Raw genomic sequence first — 19,839 nt, 5'->3', positions numbered from 1 at the left:
GCAGAACCACCAGAAGGCCTTTAGTGATGTTCGCTTCTGATTGGAGAGATGTTTGTCGATCTTGGTTGTTCTTCAGCCGAGCTTCCACGTGTCCAATATTGCTCGCTGACCCTCCACGGGAAAGGTCATGAAACGTTGTCCCGCGTGGCGCCGCTAGCCGGAGCTACCTGCTGCCTTGTGTTTTGCGTAACTCGATCTAAATGTCAAGTTGGAAGTGGAGAAGGCAGAAGGCGTCAGCTGTTGTTTTGTTTTTTGGCGCCGGTCAATACACTGAGCAGCAACGAAGCTCGTACCGGCACGCGCGGCGCCAATGCTGGCCCGGCGCCACTTTTGGACAACGGCGATCGAGACCAGGCCAATGCCGTCGCCTCAGAACCTTACGAAGCAGCCAAATGAGACAAAAACAATGCGATGCGACTCTCACGTCATCGGTGAATAAAATGTCAGCAAAGCAAACGAAAACCAGAAGTTCGCCTGCTTTTTTCGCTTCAGGCACGTTTTGCTTGACGACAAATGCAAATTTCCTTTGCGCCGATTGAAGGGCAGGAAAATGCTGAGGACATCGCAAGCCGGGATTGATGACAACAACAGTCCCTGGGCTGGATGAATTTGAAGGCAGATTACATTGACCCGGCAACACAGATAGGCTGAAATCTGATTGGACGAAGAAATCCCAACATGGAGAAAGACAAAAGCAAGCCAATGCCATTTGACAGTCAAGTTTGTCAATCTTTTGCCGCAGTGGCAAAAAAGCCAACGGCAGACATTCTTGGGCTGCTTTGCCAGCGAGGTGGGGGGGGGGGGGGGGGTTGGGGGGGGCACATTGTTGTGCCGGCCGCGACATAAAAGGAGGATCACGCCTGGAATTTGGTCAACCAACTCTGGAAGCTTCGTTGCGCTCCCAGCTGAGCTTCGGCCGCAGGTACGAAAGCGAGTGCCGCAAGTGCCTCGGCGTTCCAACGGCAACGTTTAGAAAATGGGCCATCGAGACAAACAAATGCAGAATATGCAGTACACATGTTGGGATTGACAACATATTTTTTCCATACGTAAAAATATACGCCAGCGATGTGCTCGCCGTTCAACACGTCATTTTCCATCTTGGCTTGAGTTCAGTAGTGAATGTGAGCAGATATTTGCCAGTAGTGCGATATGAGAGCATTTCAGCAGCGTGTGAGAGGTCATCTTGAATTATGTCAGCGAGGGCCTTTCACACTCGTGTTCCCACGCACACTCGCACAATGCTTCCCTTCAGACAGGAAGTTTCCTGAACGGGCCCTTCCTGTTCACAACTTTCCAATTTGATGGGGGCTAAAAAAAAAAAAAAAAGCAGAACATTTGTGTTTGTGTGAGAGCGTAATGAAGCGCCGAGAGCAGCATCGACATCGCAAAAAAGCAAAAGCGTGACGCTCACGTGACTCCGCCCTCGCAATGTGGGCGGAGTCACAGCAATAATCACAGACCAAGCGTTTCGTGATTTGGTTTTGACGAGAATTTCACGTCAACTTCCGTTCATCATCATCATCTTCATCATCATCATCTTCATCATCTTCATGCTAAATGTTTCATCTTTATTAGCTTCATTATACTTTTTACTATCATTATTACCGCAGTGTCTTTTATTTGTTGTTTATGTCTATTATTTATTATTATTTTATCTATCTTAATTTGTTTACATTAGCCTTTTTATCATTTATTGGCTATATTATTGTTTGTGACAAATCATAGTAGTCGTAGTAAAAGTGGTCATTTTCAGTTTATTTTTGTATTCTATTTTAGTAGCATTTGTTTTGTTTATTATATTTATGATCATTATTTGTATCATTTGAATTATTGATGATAATTTGTATTAGCATTAGTCTCTTTTATTACATTATTGTTAATTGTGTCATAATGATGATGATGATGATGATGATGATGATTTAATTTGATGACTGCAACATTTAAGTTTGGTAAGCTATTGAAAATATTTTGTAAATGTGCCTTTTCCTTTTATGAGATAATCAATGCAACTCAGTTATGTCACATCAGGATGGATTCATGCACAGGTGTGCCTTAGGCTGCCCACAATGAAAGGCCACTTGAAAATGGCCACCTTTTTAATATATCAACTCAGTAATGACAAACATTATTTAGATTTTTTTTTTTATTGGAAAAAAAGAGGCATGATGAAATAAGACACAAATAATCATGATGATAATAATAATAAAAATATTATTTCTGGTAGAAAAGTGAACGTTTGGAAGACTGTGAAGATATTTCCACGTGACACAACCCCTGATTGGAGTTCTGCTCACTAACAAGCACAACTGTTTTTTTTTGTTTGTTAACCTCCACCAAGGACACGCTTTGTCCTTAAATATAAAATCCCAAGATGCCGGAATAATAAATCCTCCATGAACTTTTTTTTTTTACCGATGGCATGAATATTTTTTTCAGATTCAAAAGCGCCTTGGCGGAGGTCACCTTGTTAGGACTGAAGATGAAGAAGAAAAGTCCCGGAAACCAGAAGAAATGTCTTTGTACCGTTCCCAAAGCAAAAGAAAAAACACGTTTGATTGTTCGTTATGAATATGAATCACAATCAGAATTCATAATAAGTCTTTGGCACGTTCGCATCCAGCATAGAAAAAGAAAAAATAGCATGATGAAAAGGTTGAGGAGGAGGAGGAGGAGGACAAGGGAGAAAAAGCAGAAGAGGAGAGGAGGAGGAGTAAGTAGAAGAGGAAGAAGGGGGGGAGGGGGGAGCAAGATGAAAAGTGCAAAAGTAGGAAGAGCTGAGATGACAAGAGGAGCAGGAGGAGAAGGAGAGGAAGGGAAAAGAAAGAACTGATGAGAGGAAGAGGAGAAGGACAAGATGTAGGAAGAGAAAGATGAATAAGGAGGGAAAGAGGAAACGAGTAGGAGGAGAAGAAGAATAAAAAGGAGACGAAACGGTAGGAAGAGGAGAAAAAGAAGGCTGAGGAGTGCAAGGCAAAGAAGAGGTGCGCTAGCAGCAAATTGTACAACAACGTTGACCAAGGTTCGACACCAGCCGGCCAATGGTGCCCTCCGCTTGTACCGCCATTAGACACGCCCCCTATTATAGTCACATGTCTGGTCCGGCACCATGGCGGAACGGGGGCGTTCCTTGCGTCCCGCCAGCCGGAACGAAGCTCGCCTTCCAAGGCGCGGCCGTCAGCTGCAGGTTCACGCAGTTCATATCTCCGACTCTCGCCTGAGCGGCACGGTCGGCGCGGCGGGGGTCCCGTCGTGATCGGCGTCTTGCGCGGCGTCGGGTCCCACGCTGCCGCCGTTGCCCTCGTCCGTGTCCTCCCGAGGGTCCATCGCCATCTCGTTCTCGTAGCAAAACGATCCCGAGGCGGACATGATGTATTTGTTCTGCGCCAATTCGCGGGCACTGCACCGCGGCGTGCCGGGCACCTCGTAGGTGGCGTGGAAGCGGGCGTAGTCCACTTTGTAGTAGTTGCTCTCCTCGAAGAGCACGGGTTCGAAGCGATGCCCCCACAGGATCTCGCCGGCCACATAGGAGCTGCGGCACTGCGTGGTCATGGCGGTGGCCTCGACCATGCCCTCCAGGATCACCACCACCTCAAAGTCGCAGGTGCGAAGGTCCTGCTTGGACACACCATAGAAGGGACTGTCCTCGTCGATCACATGCACCACGGTGATGGGCGACACCAGGAAGATGCGGTCCACGCCGCTGTCGAACCCCACGTCGATGTCCGTCTGGTCCAGAGGGATGTACTCGCCCTCGGCGGTGGTGCGGGAACGGAGGAGCTGCGCCCGCACGTGCGCCTCCACCAGGTGGCTTCGCCGCAGGTTCCCCACCCGCCACATCAGGCACAGCTTGTTGTCCCTCATGGCCACCGCGGCGTTGTGGCTGAACACCAGCGTCTCGTTCCTTTTCTTGGGTTTGGCCATCTTGGCCATGATGGCGCCGATGACGAAAGCGTCAATGACGCAGCCCACGATGCTCTGGAAGACCACGGCGAAGACGGCGGCCGGGCACTCGTCCGTCACGTACCGGTAGCCGTACCCGATGGTGGTCTGCGTCTCCACCGAGAACAGGAAGGCCGCCGTGAAGGTGCTGACGTTGGAGACGCACCTGTGCCCGGCGTGGACCTGCACGTCGCCGTGGAAGATAGCCAGAAGCCAGAAGACGCACCCGAAGAAGAGCCAAGACAGCAGGAAGGCCGAGCAGAAGATGAGCAGCATCCAACGCCAGCGCACGTCCACGCAGGTGGTGAAGATGTCGGCCAGGTAGCGCTGGCCCTTCTCGCTCACGTTGACGTAGCGAACGTTGCAGTGGCCGTCTTTCTTCACGAAGCGGCTCGGCCAGCGCGGGCGCGTGCACACTTTGCCGTAGCCGTTAGCCGGCTTGATGCCCGCCTCCTCGGAGGACGCCGTACCGCCGTAGCGGCCCATGGCCCGGGCCCAAAGTCGCGGTTTGCGCAGGAACACTTTGGAATCGCTTGAGGAACGACGCTCGCTTCGGGGAAACGATGCCGGGAGATGAGATGGGAGTCACTGCTCCGTCATGGGTGCCGTCTGCGGAGGAGGACACATCATTAGGAACACAACGACCGTACGCCAGGATCGGAGCCGCCGTTTCGGAGGTGCCACGGACAACATGTTTCAAGTGTAAAGGCCTTTTCACACTGCACTTGCTTTTCTTGGTTTTTACCATGGGGGGCAGGGTGCGAGCTTGCCCGTATTTGGAAATGATGGCTTAGCGGCCTGCCAGGAAGTCGCATGGCTGCCCCCCCCCCTGACCCCCCCCCCCCCCCCACTCGTAAGCACTCTGACATCACTCGCCTGTTAAATGCGCCGACTGACATTGCGGGTCACCGCTGCCGAGTCGAACATCTTCCAACTTGGCAAGGAGCAAAGCGTGCACTTGCACCTTCAGCTTGTTTGGATGAAATGCATTGTACTGCTCCTCTTGGCCACCGGGGGCACTACAAGACAAACATCTGCATTTAAAGTGAGCCGGTGTTGGACTTGCAGGGCAGAAGGTCCGACCTGCGAGGAATCAACGCTTTTTGCCATGAAATTCTTTCCCGTCCATCCAAAGGAGGAAGATGAAGAGAAAGAGGGACTTGTTGACTGTCAACGCCTTTGAGGTTTCCTCAAGAGCCGCTCGCTGGTCCCCGTGGAGTTGCGCAACACTTGTTCATTAGGCGCCGTCGTCATGGCTACCGGGCCCTAATCGGAGCCGCTCCACCAGACTTCATTTCTGCTTCATTCAAGATGGCAAAAGTTGTGAGAGCATTTTCCCGCATCCGCTCTTCGGGCTGCACTAGTAGGATGACTGTCGTACTAGTGACGTTTTTTTTCCCACTGCCACTTTTTGGTCTAGTATGCAAACAAACCTTTCTAGTAAGCGACTGTCCCCGCACTTGTAACACGACGAGTCGGCGTGTGTAAAGCACTCGCACCCTCCTTCTCAATTCAATGCGGAAATGGTTTCACGTGGAACGCCTTTGAGCTTTGATTCCATATTTTTAATATCTTAAGGTCCACGTACTGCAACGCTCTTTGCGCTCACTCGTAAAACACTTTAGCACTTGTAGTAACATGTCGTTCGCGCAATAAATGAAAATTGTTCCCGTATCCAGCTTAAGTAGATGATTTGTCCTCACTAGTAAAACAATTACGTGAACTAGGAGGACTAGTAATCCAAAACTGTTACTAACACTATTAGTGACATCATGCAATTGTACTAGTGAACGTCCAATGCTTTACTAGTTGCATACAGATGTCATCAAGTTCCGTTTTGCCTTATTGTTAACTGGAGTTGTGCTGGAAGGAAAAAAAAATGGTACGAATGCCGCCTTACATTTTAAATGTTAACTTTTTTGCTAAGTAATTGCCATAAATAAAAAGTGTGATTTGAAATCAATTATTGAGGTAGTTTGTCCCTTTTTCAACCCGAGTCAACTTGAAGAGGGACAAAAAAAAAAAAATAAGGTTTGAAAATCACCTCTTTGAGTTTTTCCATTTGTTTCAGTCGGTGTCGAGCTCCACGAGGAGAAAACACAGCAACAAAAAAAAGAGAGAGAGAAAAAACAACAACAAAGTAAATCGATCTTCGACTAGTGCACTGGTTCGAGTTGCTCCTCGTCGCCATCCACATCTTGTTCGTACCCGACACGTGTGCGCGTGCCGATCGAGGCTGCGCAAATGCCCGCGACAAATGTTGACAACAGGTGCGCGCTCGCGGCGGCCTTGCAATCCAACACGTAGTCCACGTGCACGCGCAGGAGGTGTGTGTGTGGGGCTCACCGTAGCGGACTTGGGTCCAAAACGTTGCTGGTGCACGTCAAAGCCGGCAAACTTCATCCAGGTTGTTGTGCTTGTCCAGGGTTCTCTCGCTCAGCGCACCGACATAAAACCCACCCGCTTTTCCGGAACCGCGCCAATAAGTGTGTGTGTGCGTGTGCGCGCGTGTGTGTCTGCCTTTGCTGTGTCTCGCAGGTCCGGCTCGAAGCGTTTTAAACGCACGGCACGGACTGGGCACGCCCCCCCCCCTCCTCCCTTACCCCGAGCCCCCACCCGTAACCAACCCCCGATGATACTGCCGCTGTGCGCGTGCATGACGTTGCTGGTCGTGCACGCGCCGCACAGGCAAGGTGACCACCAGGCTGACTTCCAAAATGTTCCTCTTTTTCACTTCATTCACGTGCAAATGATGAAAACAGGTGCACCTTCTGTTTCCAAAGGCAGATGATGATGATGATGATTGATAATCCTCAATTATTTGTAAATATGCACTTTACCACTTGCACGTATGTGCTTTACATTGTTGATGAAATAGGAAAGTATGAATTATTGAAGAATTTTCTTACTTGTTGAAATGTCGTTTATGTTTTATTCACCTGCCACCTGTATGCTAATTATGCGTTGTCCCTGCCATAGCAATAAGATTTATTTATTTTTTTAAATTAATATAACATAATTGCTGTCATTATTTTATTATGTTGCATATTTAGGTCAAACGTCTTAAAAACAACTCATGTGCTACTCATTTGCGTGTTTGTGTGTGCGTATGTTAGCCACAAGGAGGTGCTGTGGAGTGAAATTTGCAGGTCGTTGACCCTCCAAACGAACTCATGCAGTACACACGCTCACAATCTCTGTCTGTCTGTCTGTCTGTCTGTCTGCCTGCCTGCCTGTCTGTCTGCCTGCCTGCCTGTCTGTCTGCCTGCCTGTCTGTCTGTCTGTCTGCCTGTCTGCCTGTCTGCCTGTCTGTCTGTCTGTCTGCCTGCCTGCCTGTCTGTCTGCCTGTCTGTCTGTCTGCCTGCCTGCCTGTCTGTCTGTCTGTCTGCCTGTCTGTCTGTCTGCCTGCCTGCCTGTCTGTCTGTCCGTCCGTCTGTCCGTCTGTCTCACTCACTCACCTGTGCAGTAAGCCACACACGTGCAGGTGATGTTTTCATATCAAGCGAGTGCGCTTTTGTTTTGTGTCAACACTCGCACCTTATGTGAGCCCACAATGAAAGTTTCACTTGGTTCAGTTCTTCATTCAAGTCTTTCTCAACTTTTATTATGATGATAAAAAAAAAAAAAAGATTCAAAACTAGTAGTCTTGATGAGACGACAAACAGAAGTCAGTAGCAAACGCGCTAACAAGCTCGAGCTACATGAGCAAAGCAGCCGCACGTTTACTTTTTTCATCTTAAGCTTCGATCTTGTCATGTATTAGATTTTTTTGTTTTTGTAGGAGGTTCTAGCAAATGTTTGCTGGTTAGGGTTCTACGAGGAGGTCCTATTAGAAGTTCTTGTCGAATGCTGTAATAAGAAATTCTAACAGGTTTTCTAGCAGGTAGTAGAAGGTTAACTTGAACTTGTAGAAGGTTCGAGTAGACGTTTTCTAGGAGGAGGTTGTGGTAAAAAGTGGAAGGTTATAGTACAGAACTCCATAAGAAGAAACATTTTCTCGGTGAAGGATCTAATAATATGCTTAAAAGTCTTCCACGTGTTGGTGGCAAGCTTGTTTTCGTCTCCGTTGGTTTTCTAGCGTATGTTTTGATACCTCAGCTACTTTTCCGCACGAGCTGGCGTGTCAAGATGTTGGCGGTGGGGATCTGACGGCGCCGTTAGCATTTCCGCGCGGCTCGGGACCTCATGGCGCGGGGAGGGCCGCGGGGAGGGCCGCGGCCGCCTTTTGAGCCTCTGGTACGCCTCGGCGCTGATCTGGGGCACCAGGACCTTGGCGGTCTGGTTGAAGAGCACGTAGTCGACCGTGTAGCGCCTCCTGCCGGCCCGGATCATCTCCTGGAAGACGTGACCCCACAGGATGTCGTCCTGCGTGTAGGAGGTCCGCGTCTGGTGTAGCGTTCCCGTGCTGTCGTCGGTGTACGTGAAGGACACCACCACCTCCAAGTCGGCGTGCTGCAGCTCCGCCGGGCTCATCCCGTAGAGCGGGCTGCCATCTTGGATGCGGTGGCAGATGGTGGTGGGCGCCACCAGAACGATCTCGGGCTGCTGGATGTCGAGGTCCCGGTAGCTAACGTCGACCCTGCCGGTGGCGTGGGCGTCGGTGCGCACGATCTGCGCGCGGGCCACGCCCTCCACCAGGTGATTGCGGCGGAAGTCGCCGACCCGCCAGGACAGACACAAGTGGCCGTCGCGCAGGTTGACCACGGCGCAGTTGCTAAATCCCACCGTCTGCGCTCGCTTCCTGGCCGAGGCCATCTTGGCCACGGCGATGCCGATGACGAAGGTGTCGACGAAGCAGCTGACGACGTCCTGGATGATCACCGCCACGATGGCGACGGCGCAGTTCTCCGACATCCCTCTGGACCCGTAGCCGATGGTGGTCTGGGTCTCCAGCGAGAAGAGGAAGGCGGCGGTAAAACTGCGCACCTCGTAGACACACGGCGCCGTCTTGAGGTCGTGGACGTCGCCGTGAGCCAGCGCGATGACCCAGAAGAGGATCCCAAAGAAGAGCCAGGACAGGATGTAGGACAGCGCGAAGATGAGCAGCATCATCCGCCAGCGGATCTCCACCAGCGTGGTGAAGATGTCGGTGACGAAGAGGAGCCACTCCTCGGGAACGTGGCGGAAAACCACGTTGCAGCTGCCCTCCTTGCGCACGTAGCGCTGCTTGCGCCGCTCGGGACCCTTTTCCGTCTTCACCGCCGTCACGTCGTCCCCGTGGTCAACGCTTCGGTACGACTTGTGCATCTTGGCGGCTGGCAAACGTAAAACAGAAACACGCCAGTCACACGTTCGCACCGTTCAACAAAAAATGTTAACGCAGCTGCAAGTTCCGGGCTTTTAGTTGAGTTTGAGTTTGGGTTTTAGTGGCTTTATTGCTTTGCTCGCTACTCGTCCTTTGTACCGTATGCAAACCAGGACATTATCGAGTATCAACACCAAGACTTTTGGAGGTCGAGACCGAGACAAGGCTAAGACTGTACAATAAAAAAAATAAAAAAAAATTCAATTAAAAAAATCACCCAAATAATAGAACAAAATGGCGTCTTTTTTTTTGCAACAAATTCTGTTATGTTGCTCCTGAAATAGTACAATGAAAATAATCTGGCATTTAGGGGGCGTGGCACTCGCAGCAGCTGCATTCTGCATTTCTCACTGATCACAGCAGTACCGGTCTTGATCAAAAATCCAGAGAGTTCCGCCCTGTCCGAGACCAAAACCAGCCTGAATAAAAATGCCTTCCATTCCGAAACAGGACCCAGACTTTTAAAAAGGGGTCTCTAGACCACAGGTGTCAAACTCCGGTCCTCCGCAGTCCTGCAGGTTTTGGAGGTTTCCCTCTTCCAACACAAGCTGATTCCAATCAGCAGGATGGTTATCAGGCTTATGCAGAGCTTGCTGATGAGCTGATCATATATCAGCTGTGTTGGAGAAGGGAAACATCCAAAACCTGCAGGACTCCGGCCCTCGAGGACCGAGTGTGCCCACCCCTGCTCTAGACCAAGACCCGTCTGGAGAACTACAACACTGCACTGCACTAGACTTTTCTACTACATTATACGTACATTTGGACAACATTATATTTGGACCGCTTGTACTACGCTCCAATCTGTCATATTCTTTACATTTGTGTGAAAGCTAGACCCGGAAACTAAATTGGACGTTAGCACTTGTGTTGCCATCGCATGTCTCAGTTCTGCCGGGCTGTAAGTTGACTTTGTACGATGCTGAATACTGGATTTGCCCCCCTGGGGTGAGAAGGTTTGTGTATGTTTTTGGGCCATGATGTGCTGCTGTTTTCCCCACACGGCGGCGGGTGGCGTGTCTTTGAGGCGCATTTTTGACCTCAAAGTCGCCGCCGCCGCCGCCGCCGCCGCCGCCGCTGTGTACAAAACACATGCTGACCTTCCCCGCAAACTTTCCACTGCAGCCTTCAACGTTCTCCGCAGTCCTGGACACTGCGTGATTCCCTCAATTATTACGCCATTACATGCTCACTTGCTGCCAGTGGTGCTGTGCCCCCCCAGGCAGGGGAGGTAAATGTGCCCCCCCCACCCCCCCCCCATCCTTGGCTGAGTACAACATAAGCTGCGAGTTCGCCCGCGGCCACCTTCTACGACGACCTTCAACTGTTTCACGCAAACAGCGAGTGTTGCAAAACGTCGTTACAAGTTGACGCTGGTCGTCTCGCGCTCTGCTGAGCGCGCCAGCATGTTAGCATGTTATTAGCACGCCATTAGCAAGCAGTCGCCATGACACCGGTCGCCAACACATGTTGGACATGACATACACAAACCTCTCCAGGCAGGCCGCAATATTATTGAAGTAGGAGGTTCGAGCAGAACACTCAATCGCTAACGGAGGTTTTTGTGCTCGTAAAACCTGTTCTTGTAGAACATCAAGGGAAGATGTCAATTTAAATGAAGAGGTTCGAGCAAACATTTTCTTCTAGAAAATTCTATTAAAAGGTCTTCTATTAAGACATGAAGTTCTAGGGTAAGATGCAGATTCTACTAGAACATTTCTAGAGAAAGCTATAAGCAAAAGGTTCTAATAGAAGTTTTTGTTATTAAAGGTTCTATTCTAAAAGGTTCAAGAAGTTTTCTCGCTGAAAGTTCTGGTAGAAAGTTTTGATAGGTTATGTGGGAAGTTGCAGTTTTCCAGCAGAGGTAGAAGGTTAGGACATCAAGGTTCTAGTTTTTTAGTAGAAGGTTCGAGTGAAGCCTCTAGTAGAGGTTTTCTTGTAGAAAGTTCTGGTAGGAAGTTTTTAAGTCAAATCTTTTGGCGGACGTCAACTTTTTGTGACCAAACGGCTCATTTCAAAACAAAAACCGAGCACAAGAAGAAGAAGAAGAAGAAGAGGAAGAGGAGGATGAGGAGAACAAGTGCTACCTGAGCTTTGCGCGTGCCTCCGCAGGCGTGCTGGAATGAAACAACACACCTGTCGTGGCAAAACGCAACAGTGACACCTCCCAAAATGCAGGTGACCTGGCCCGGCTACACCCCCAACAGGACACGCCCTCGCCGGCTTTTCAAAATAAACCTCAACAGCTACTCGGACTCGCATCGTGTGACAAGCTCGCTACAAACCGGCCTGTTCTTTGCGGCGTGGGTTTGTGTTGCGCAACTAATAAATCAGTCAGTGTGTTGAAATTCTCACAAAAACGGTTTACGGCGGGGGCGGGTTCTGGTCTGTACATGTCCGGTTATTTAGCCAACTAAAAAAAGTTTCACGTGCAAGCTAACAAGAGCACAAAGTGGACTCTCCTTAAAATAAAAAAAATATTTTGTTCCCAATAAAAAATCCAACAACGGAGCTCTGGAGTGACGCCGATTAACGATTTTCTCTTCTGTGTTAAAAGCGCCGTCACGTCGCGGTTCTTCGGGTCGGGACCTTCGCCCTAGTGAAAGGTTCTGTTGGGTTTGCGTGTGTCACTAACCTGGTAAAGGTTGGTGCGTGTTAAGCGAAAAACCAGTGCCGGTTGATCGGGTGTCTGTTCAGATAATCGTTCAGGTAATCGTTCAGGTAATCGTTCAAGAGGTTCTTGCGGCGGTCATTCCGACACTCATTTGGTTCTTGAGGGGCTTGTTGAGGCCTTTTGTTCAGATGGTTTTCGGCGTTTGTGCGGCAATCAATCAGGCAGTCATGCAGGCGGTCCTTCCTTCCGATGGTCGTTTGCTTGTTCAGGTGTTGAAGGTTTTCGTACAAGTTTTCTAATAGAAGATTCTGGTCAGTTAGGAGGAGAACGTTCAAGTAGAAACTTATGACGTTCCGATAGAAGATTCCAGGCAGGAGGTCTACCAGATGTTGGTTTGTAGGCAGAAAGTTCTGGTTCTGGGAAAAGTTTTCTTGTCGCTTATTCAGGCGGTCGCTCAGGTGTTTTTCATTTTTGGTGGTCGTTCCAGGGACGGTTCCGGCGTCGCTTCTGGCTTTTTTGCCGCTGTCGCAGTTGGTGCGGACGTTTGGGCGGACGTTCGAGCGGTTGTCTGAACGATCTGCTCGCTTGCGAGCGATCAGGCGGTCGACGCGCGGTCAAAGTCTGACTGGACTTGTGTAATCATTTAGCAACCATTCGAATATTGCAAATCTAACGAGCCGGCGCTCCTCGACCCGATGACCTCGTCCTCTCAGCTCGATCGTGACAAAGATCGTCGGGCGTCAAAAGAAGTCCAAGACCAAAAGGCCTGGCTGAGCTTAGCGGCGCGTATCCGTGACGTCACATCAGCGCGTTCGCACTCTGACGTACTCGAGTACAACTGTACTCGAGTGCAGTGTTTCTCAACCCTGGTCCTCGGGGCACACTATCCGGCCTGTTTTCCGCGTCTTCCTATTCCAACGCAGGTGGTTCCAATGATGAGGTCATCATTCAGCTCTGCAGAAGCCTGATAACGATCCTGATCATTTGAATCAGCTGTGTTGGAGGAGGGAAACATCTAAAACATAAAGCACGGGGGCCCTCAGGACTGGAGTTGATGTTTTTTTTTAAATTAATTGGTTAATCAGTTATTTAAATAATCCAAAATTACTTCATGATAAAATGATGATCATGGTCAAAAGAAACTTTTACGTGATACGCATTTTTGTTTTTAATTGGTTTTATCCAACAATTATATTCAAATTCATTAGAAATAATACAATTACAAATGAGAATTATTTTTTATTTCATAGTCATGTAATATTTCAGTATAAAAAGTATATTTATTGTTTTCTTTAAAAAAAAAAAAAAACATCACTTGGCTTAGTCTGCAGTTATTTTTTTACACTCGATAAATTTGAGTTGATAAAACTGTTCTTAAAGTATTGGAAGTATATACAAAATCAATGTATAGAACATGAATCTGTTATATTGATATATTTCAAATAAACTTTCTCGTACACAAGTTATTTATTTTTTTAACCTCGAGAAACGGCTTTTTTCTTTCTCCCAGGGTGCACTGGGGCCAAGTTCGGTGCCCATCTCATCTGCTGCCATGAAATTGTGTGTGCGTGCGCGCGTCATTGATTATATTGTTACAATATTCCAGCCGCTTGTAACATTTTCCGATGCTCTAATATTTTCCATGATATTTTTCCAGCGTGGCTGCAGGCGCTGTCATCGCTTTGCGTTCCTCAACATTTCGCCGCCGCCGCTGCCTTTTAACGGCCTTATTAACCTTTCACACACACAAACTCGCGCGCCTTATGAATGTAGCTTTTAACGAGGAGCGTTAGCATGTTAGCATGCGCTCGTTAGCGTCCCGCTATGCTCGGCGGGGCGCGCAAACTCGGGTGCGGGCGCAAAACAAGGTCACGCTGACCTTGAAACCGTGACGCACGCCGGGCCTGGCGCCGCCAGTTGCGCGTTAACACCTTCGCCGCGTACGCGTCACGTGGAACGCTTTGCTATGTGCCACTTTTTGAACTTTGAAAGCGCTGCTCGCTCGCTCGCTCGATTACGGTCGGCCGGTAGAGTTAACGGGCAAGTGTGCGGACATTTTGGGGGGGCCGGTGGTCACACCAAAAAAAGGGCTGATCTGTCACAATCAAATCTCCGCGCATTTAATTAGCCCAAAGCTAAGACAGGGAGGAGCCATTTGTTTATTATTGTTGGCTGCCAATTCCCAAAATGTCAAAGTCGCTTTATTTGAAGAAAAAAAAAAAAAGCCAACAGGCCAGGGTCCTGAAATTCCCACGCTTGTGGAACACCTGAAGGCTCACTATCGTGTTCTGCGGCTTTTATTATTTGCAGCTGCTGTGCGTGCGTGTGTGCTGTTTGGCGGGAAAAGCAGCGCATGGCGTGGATGAATGTTGGCGCCGAAGGACGCGTCCTGCACTTTTGTGGGAACGAGCCAATCCAAACGGTGGAAGCTGACGATTACGCCTGTTCTGACTCGTTAGCCTGTTGCTAACGCGCCGTGAGGCGTGTGCATCAACAGCTGGCCGATCACTTCCTGTCAGCGCAGTGACCACTTCCTGTCTCCTTAATCACATCACAAATGAAGACTGGAAAAGAAGCAGAATGTGTTGGATGGGCTGCGTGTGTGTTGTCGCCGTTGTGTGTCGCACACATGGACCACACGTGTGCCGGTGTCACAACAACAGCAGTGGAGCCGCACGCACACGCGGCGTGTGTGTGTGTGTGGCCTTTTGTGCGTCTGCCATGTTGTGTCCTGCTAACGTGCTAGCTGCTCATTACCAGCCGAGCGTGCGCGTAAACGCTGCAGCTGTGACACTTTTGTTTATTTGGCAACTGTGCTTCTTAACTTGTTTACCAGCTAACAAACTAGCTTCTTCCGTTCAGCTAAGTACAGCTCATTAGCATCTTCCTGTGTGTGTGTGTGTGAGAAATTGTTGTTTGTGTTGAACGTACATGCACCCCCGTGTACCGTGTGTGTGTGAGTGTTGTAAAAGTGTGTGCACATGCGCAGCAGCCAACGTGCGCACGTTGAATGTATGTTAGGGCGAGCACACGTCCGGTTTCATCCGGGACAGTCCTGCTTTTGAGCCTTGTGTCCCAAATCCTGGTGAATTTCGACGGCTACATTGTTTTGCCGCACTTTTGCGCAGGTCGCATGCCGGCGTCCCACTTTTGGGCCACATGTAAGTTGTCATTAGGGTGGACACTTCCATAAGGTCAAAAAAAGAGGACATTTTTTAAAAAATGAATAAGTTCACTTTTCGCGGACTCGCTGTATGGCAGATTTTTTTTTTTTTTTTTTTTACAGTAATGTTTCTATTATATAAAATGTATGAATGTTTAAACAAGAGAGAAATGTGAGAAAATGTAAACGCCTCGATGAGAAAAGTGTATAATGGGTTAAACCACTAAGCAGTAACATGTGATGAGTTATTAACATTGTTTTTCAGTTTTAATTTATATTTTAGCCGTTTTGGATTTAGTTATAGAGTATGGCTCAATGAATAGAATTGTATTATTTGTCTCACTCTCAGAAGAAGGGCAACGAGTTCATACATTCATTCGCTATCTCTAAATGGGAGGACCGGTCTCTGCCGGTCGGAAGGGAGTCAGGCTTATTTTTATTGTTTTTCTTCTAATCTGATTTGTACCCATGGGAACAGATTCTCTTGTATTCACTGAGTGGTAAACAAATGTACTGTGGGCTGATGGGCGGAGATTTCTATTCTCCCACTTTTGAATAAGTATTGATGCCCCACGTTGGACGAGACAGACAACCTGATGGAACACGGCTTCAGTGTCGTCAGCCTTTTGTCATCAGAAGCTTCTGATAATTATTTACCTTTGCAAAGGGACTTCTTCACCAGGATTTCACCATTCAGTTAATTGAACACGCAAAGAGTACAATACTTAATATTGTCTACTCTAACACATGCTTGTGTAAAAGGACAAAATGTCTTCAGTGATGACGCACCCGCTGCCCGCCTCGTGCTTTTAAGCTTCCCATTTGCATTTACGTTGACGTCCTCCTCATCGGCATCTAATTGCTAACGGGCGTCTTTTCGTCGCACTGGAACTCAAACTACTCGCCTGTCTACGAATCATGGGAAATGCAGCCCGACGAGCGGCTAAGCTAATGCTGCGGTCGTTAATCAGACCCAACGCAAAGCTGAGCTTTTCTGGCGGCATATTTGCAATGTTGCGATGCGGCACCGGCGCGAGGCACAGCCGGCTTCCGATAGCTGCCGGGACCGAGCAAAAAAAGGTTGCAGAATGGCGAGTGCATTGATTGTTTAACGCCCTTGAACTGTCACCCAAGATAGCATTTAGCATTAGCTAAGGTAATGCTGAATTTACTTCCCAGTCTGTCACCAGATGGACTCGTTATAAATGTGTGTGTTCGATTTTCTTTGAAAATCTGGTCAGCCTAACGTCTTTTTTATTTTTGACCTGACTTCTTCCTCATCCCTTTGTACACCTGTGTGCTAAAAGTCATCCATCTGTGGGCAGTCTTTATTCATTTGTATTTTGTGATCGCCATTCTTGTTTTTACGATGGTCGAGTGTAAGCTAATTAGCCGCAGACGCTAATCCCACGGCAGACGGCACCTTCAGGCGCTAACGGCCTCGTAAAATGCACAAACGCCAGTCCGGCTCCTGACGGAAAAGTCGGCGTGGCGGTGGAGCCAACGTTGGGACGTTCGCCAACGCCGGGACGTTCGCCAACGCTGGGACGTTCGCATTTGTGCCGGTATCGCAGAGTACGGCCAAGTAACGGTGAGTCCTGCCAAGTCCCGTCTGTGGTTGAGTGCAGCCAAAAGCGATTTCGCTTTCATTTCCAACGCGGCCACTTTTGTAGCCACGGGAGCTCGTCGCTAACATGCTCGCCGTACCTCAAATAAATACCAATGTTTCAAATAAATGACATTGTTAAAATAAATGACCAAAACATTGTTCAAAAGGAATAACAAAGAAATGAAGCAAAATGGCCCAAAGCTCCTGACCAGGTGAGAGTGGAAAACTTTTCTAGTCATTTGGGAAAGAAAAAAAAATATGGCTAACAAATAGACTAATAAAACTGCTAGAACAGAGAGTGGTGGTATGCATGGTGAGCAGAGAGCCATGGCTGGGCGGGGGGGGGGGGGGTCTTGCCAGTTGGTGTTTAGAGATCAACATGGACCGGAGATGTGATACGGAGCCCGCATAACTGCGGTGGCCTCCCCAGTTCTTTCCTCAGTCGTAAACAAGACTTGAAATCCACTTGGAAAGGATCTCGTCCCCCATCCCGAAAAAGGGCACTCCGCCCTTTTCTGACTGAGGACCAACCATGGCCTCAGATTTGGAGGTTCCGATTCTCATCCCGCAAAATGCTCCAGTGAAAGTTGAGCTTGAAGTCAACAGAACCGCATCCTCTGCAAAAACCAGAAACGCAATCCTGAGGTCCCCAAAGCGGACCCCTTGGACACCTCGGTTCCACCTACACATTGTGACCACAAAGGTTTTGAACAGAATCTGTGACAAAGGGCAGTCCAACCCTCACTGGATCCGACTTACAACGCTGATGCCGGTCGTGCAGGAACCGGACAACCTGTACCGGGTTTCGCACTCCCAGGGCAGTCCCACCACAGAACTGCTTAAGGGGTCGAAAACCTTCTCCGAGTCCATGAAACTTGTAGACTGTTTGGCTAAGACCCCTTTTGCCTTCCAGAACCCTACTGAGGGTGCGGAGCCAGTCCGCTGTTCCACAGCTGGGACGAAACAAATAAATCCCAAATGCAGAATGCGAGGAAAGGAGCCATGCCCTTCACATGACCTCCATTTGACCCCTGAACAAGTTGCATCCATCCAGCGTGAGCGAGTGCGTGTTTGCGCCGTGTGTGTTGAATTAGCGCGTCGGCGGCGGTGAGTCAGGAGCCTTCAGATGTCTGACACGCGGCTTCCGACCGTTCCGGCCTTAAACGTTTTCTCGTGTTTGCGCGGCTCGACTTTGTGTGTCCACTTCTTGTAAATGTTTATTTGGCACGCACACGCATTCACACACACGCACGCACGTCATGTGATGAATGAGAATCGTAATCGGCGGTGTTTAGATTCCCCCGCTGCAGATGTCGTCATGCCGATCCCGCGGCGTGTGCGTGACGGCGTGCGATTGTTGTGATCCCTCGCAGCTGAGCTTCGTCTCCGGCTCGATAGAAAATAGTTGAGCGATGGGATCGAGATGAGTGCGAAAGGGGGGTCGCGTTTTGCGTGACCCCGCGTCCTTTCCACACTTGCTCTTCATGAAAGGACGGCGTTGTCCCGCCCGCTACATCTCCTGGCTCTCCTTTCCCATCTGTTCGGAGGAGTTGCTTGAAGTTGCCAAATCACGCTTCGCATCGCCGCTAATTTGCATCGATGCCGTTTAGCATGACATGCTAGCTTGAAGTTTACGGTGACTACGTTTTACTTGCGGTCGATATTTGGGTTAAGGTCAAAATTCTGTTTCATATTCATATTTGAGTGGGTCTTATTTTGGTCACATGGCCTTTCAAAATGCAAATATTGCCAATAATCATGTTTTATTGACTCTATTTAAACAAATGCGTCAACAATGTCAACGTTCTTACAGACAAGCCGACGATTTGGAATGCCGGCGATTGACGGTAAATGCCGGCAAACGGTCAACCTTGCTCACAAGACTCAAAACACTTTTGCTGTTCAACGTTCTGGAACGGACACAAAGTTGAGCTCCAGTCGAGAATATGACCAATCAGTGTGTACATTGTGGTGGTGTGTGTGAGTAACGTGATCGGCTCAGTGGCGGGCGGGGTTGCGGCGGTCCTTCTTTTCTTTCACCAAGGAATGTGACGCTTGCGTCGAGGAAACTCGGCACGCCGATTCCCAGGCCGCCGATTGGTGCGGCGCCGCTCTGCATCCTGGGAAATGGCCCGCACTCCATTGTCCACTTGGGCGAGTGTGTTCCTGTACACTTCGCTGGCCTCCCAGGGGGGGGGGGGGGGGGGGGGGCTGCCACAGGCTTGTGTTTTATCTGGATTGTCTGTTAGTTCTTAGGCACGTTTTTGGGACATGAGTGGGCAGGTGCGGTCGCTAAACTCAACTCTGACATTCACACACATTTGACTGCTCATTGATGGATTGTGTGTGTGTGTGTGTGTGTGTGTGTGTGTGTGTGTGTGTGTGTGTGTGTGTGTGTGTGTGTGTGTGTGTGTGTGTGTGTTGCTAATCCTGCGCTTGTGGGGACTTCAATCTCTTTCCACAATCATTTATGGCAGAAAAACCTTCATAAAAGTCAAAGGATGCAACTTTTTGACTTCATCAAGCACAACAAAATGAGACAAACTTTTGACATTTCACCGTTATTGACCCAATGAGAGGAAAAGAGACGACACGGCAGGACATAAATGTGACGAGAAACACGCCATCTTGCCGTGTTTTCTTCAGTTTGTTTTTGGCGTGTTCCATGTCAGGTGTGCCGCACTCCAGGAAGTCCCGCTGCAGGTCAACAATCAAGTTCTATCGGGGGGCCCCAACGCCGCTCCGGTCCCCAGCTGGAAGGGGGCGTGACCTCCGGGAGGACCCGAGCGCCAGAGGCCCCTCGGGCCCCTCGGAGGCCAGGCAACTGAATCAACACCAACCGCTGAGGTCCCTCGGGTCCCATTGGCCCCGGGACACTCGTGGAGGACAGGTGAGGGACAACTTCTGTCATCATCAAGACATGCTTGCCGAGCTCTCGCATACAATACTGAAATGCTCTCTCACAAAAAATACGGCAGAATTATTTACTCACATACTGAATACATCCGTCACAAACGGCAGAAACGCACACGACTGAGAAGCTTCGGCCGCTTACTTCCTCTTGTGCGTCTCATACGGCGCTGACCCGGCCCGGGTCGCGCTTGGGGCTTCCGTGACGGCGAATGTTGATGAGCGTTTGCGGCCGTCCGATTCCTGGCCAAGCGTGCGTTAACGGCAACACGCGTGTGGAATGGATCGTCCGCCGC

General features: G+C 49.3%; 2 protein-coding genes across 2 annotated transcripts; both read right to left on the bottom strand.

Moving 5' to 3' along the window:
• Window positions 1-2,231: 2,231 nt before the first annotated feature.
• kcnj2a (potassium inwardly rectifying channel subfamily J member 2a) lies at window positions 2,232-6,455 on the bottom strand. The gene is made up of 2 exons (XM_086063616.1): window positions 6,289-6,455; window positions 2,232-4,551 (listed from the first exon to the last, which is right to left on the bottom strand). Exon 2 carries the CDS (start codon window positions 4,426-4,428, stop codon window positions 3,199-3,201), a length of 1,230 nt encoding a protein of 409 aa, XP_085919742.1. The 5' UTR covers window positions 4,429-4,551; window positions 6,289-6,455; the 3' UTR covers window positions 2,232-3,198.
• A 1,062-nt stretch (window positions 6,456-7,517) lies between these two features.
• On the bottom strand, window positions 7,518-11,375 carry kcnj16a (potassium inwardly rectifying channel subfamily J member 16a). The gene is made up of 2 exons (XM_086064511.1): window positions 11,335-11,375; window positions 7,518-9,197 (listed from the first exon to the last, which is right to left on the bottom strand). The coding sequence occupies exon 2, from the start codon at window positions 9,187-9,189 to the stop codon at window positions 8,041-8,043; it is 1,149 nt and encodes a 382-aa protein (XP_085920637.1). The 5' UTR covers window positions 9,190-9,197; window positions 11,335-11,375; the 3' UTR covers window positions 7,518-8,040.
• Window positions 11,376-19,839: the final 8,464 nt, after the last annotated feature.

This window comes from Leptonotus elevatus, chromosome 20 (assembly GCF_054856555.1).
Source record: "Leptonotus elevatus isolate MCC_2025b chromosome 20, RoL_Lele_1.0, whole genome shotgun sequence".
In the NCBI taxonomy this organism is placed as follows: Eukaryota; Metazoa; Chordata; class Actinopteri; order Syngnathiformes; family Syngnathidae; genus Leptonotus; species Leptonotus elevatus.
Note: the sequence above shows the minus strand (reverse complement) of the source record. Positions and strands in the feature narration are given on the sequence as shown.

What these genes read in the sequence shown, in the direction of transcription:
- kcnj2a (XM_086063616.1), bottom strand. Translation starts at nt 4,428, where the DNA reads ATGGGCCGCTACGGCGGTACGGCGTCCTCCGAGGAGGCGGGCATCAAG.
- kcnj16a (XM_086064511.1), bottom strand. Translation starts at nt 9,189, where the DNA reads ATGCACAAGTCGTACCGAAGCGTTGACCACGGGGACGACGTGACGGCG.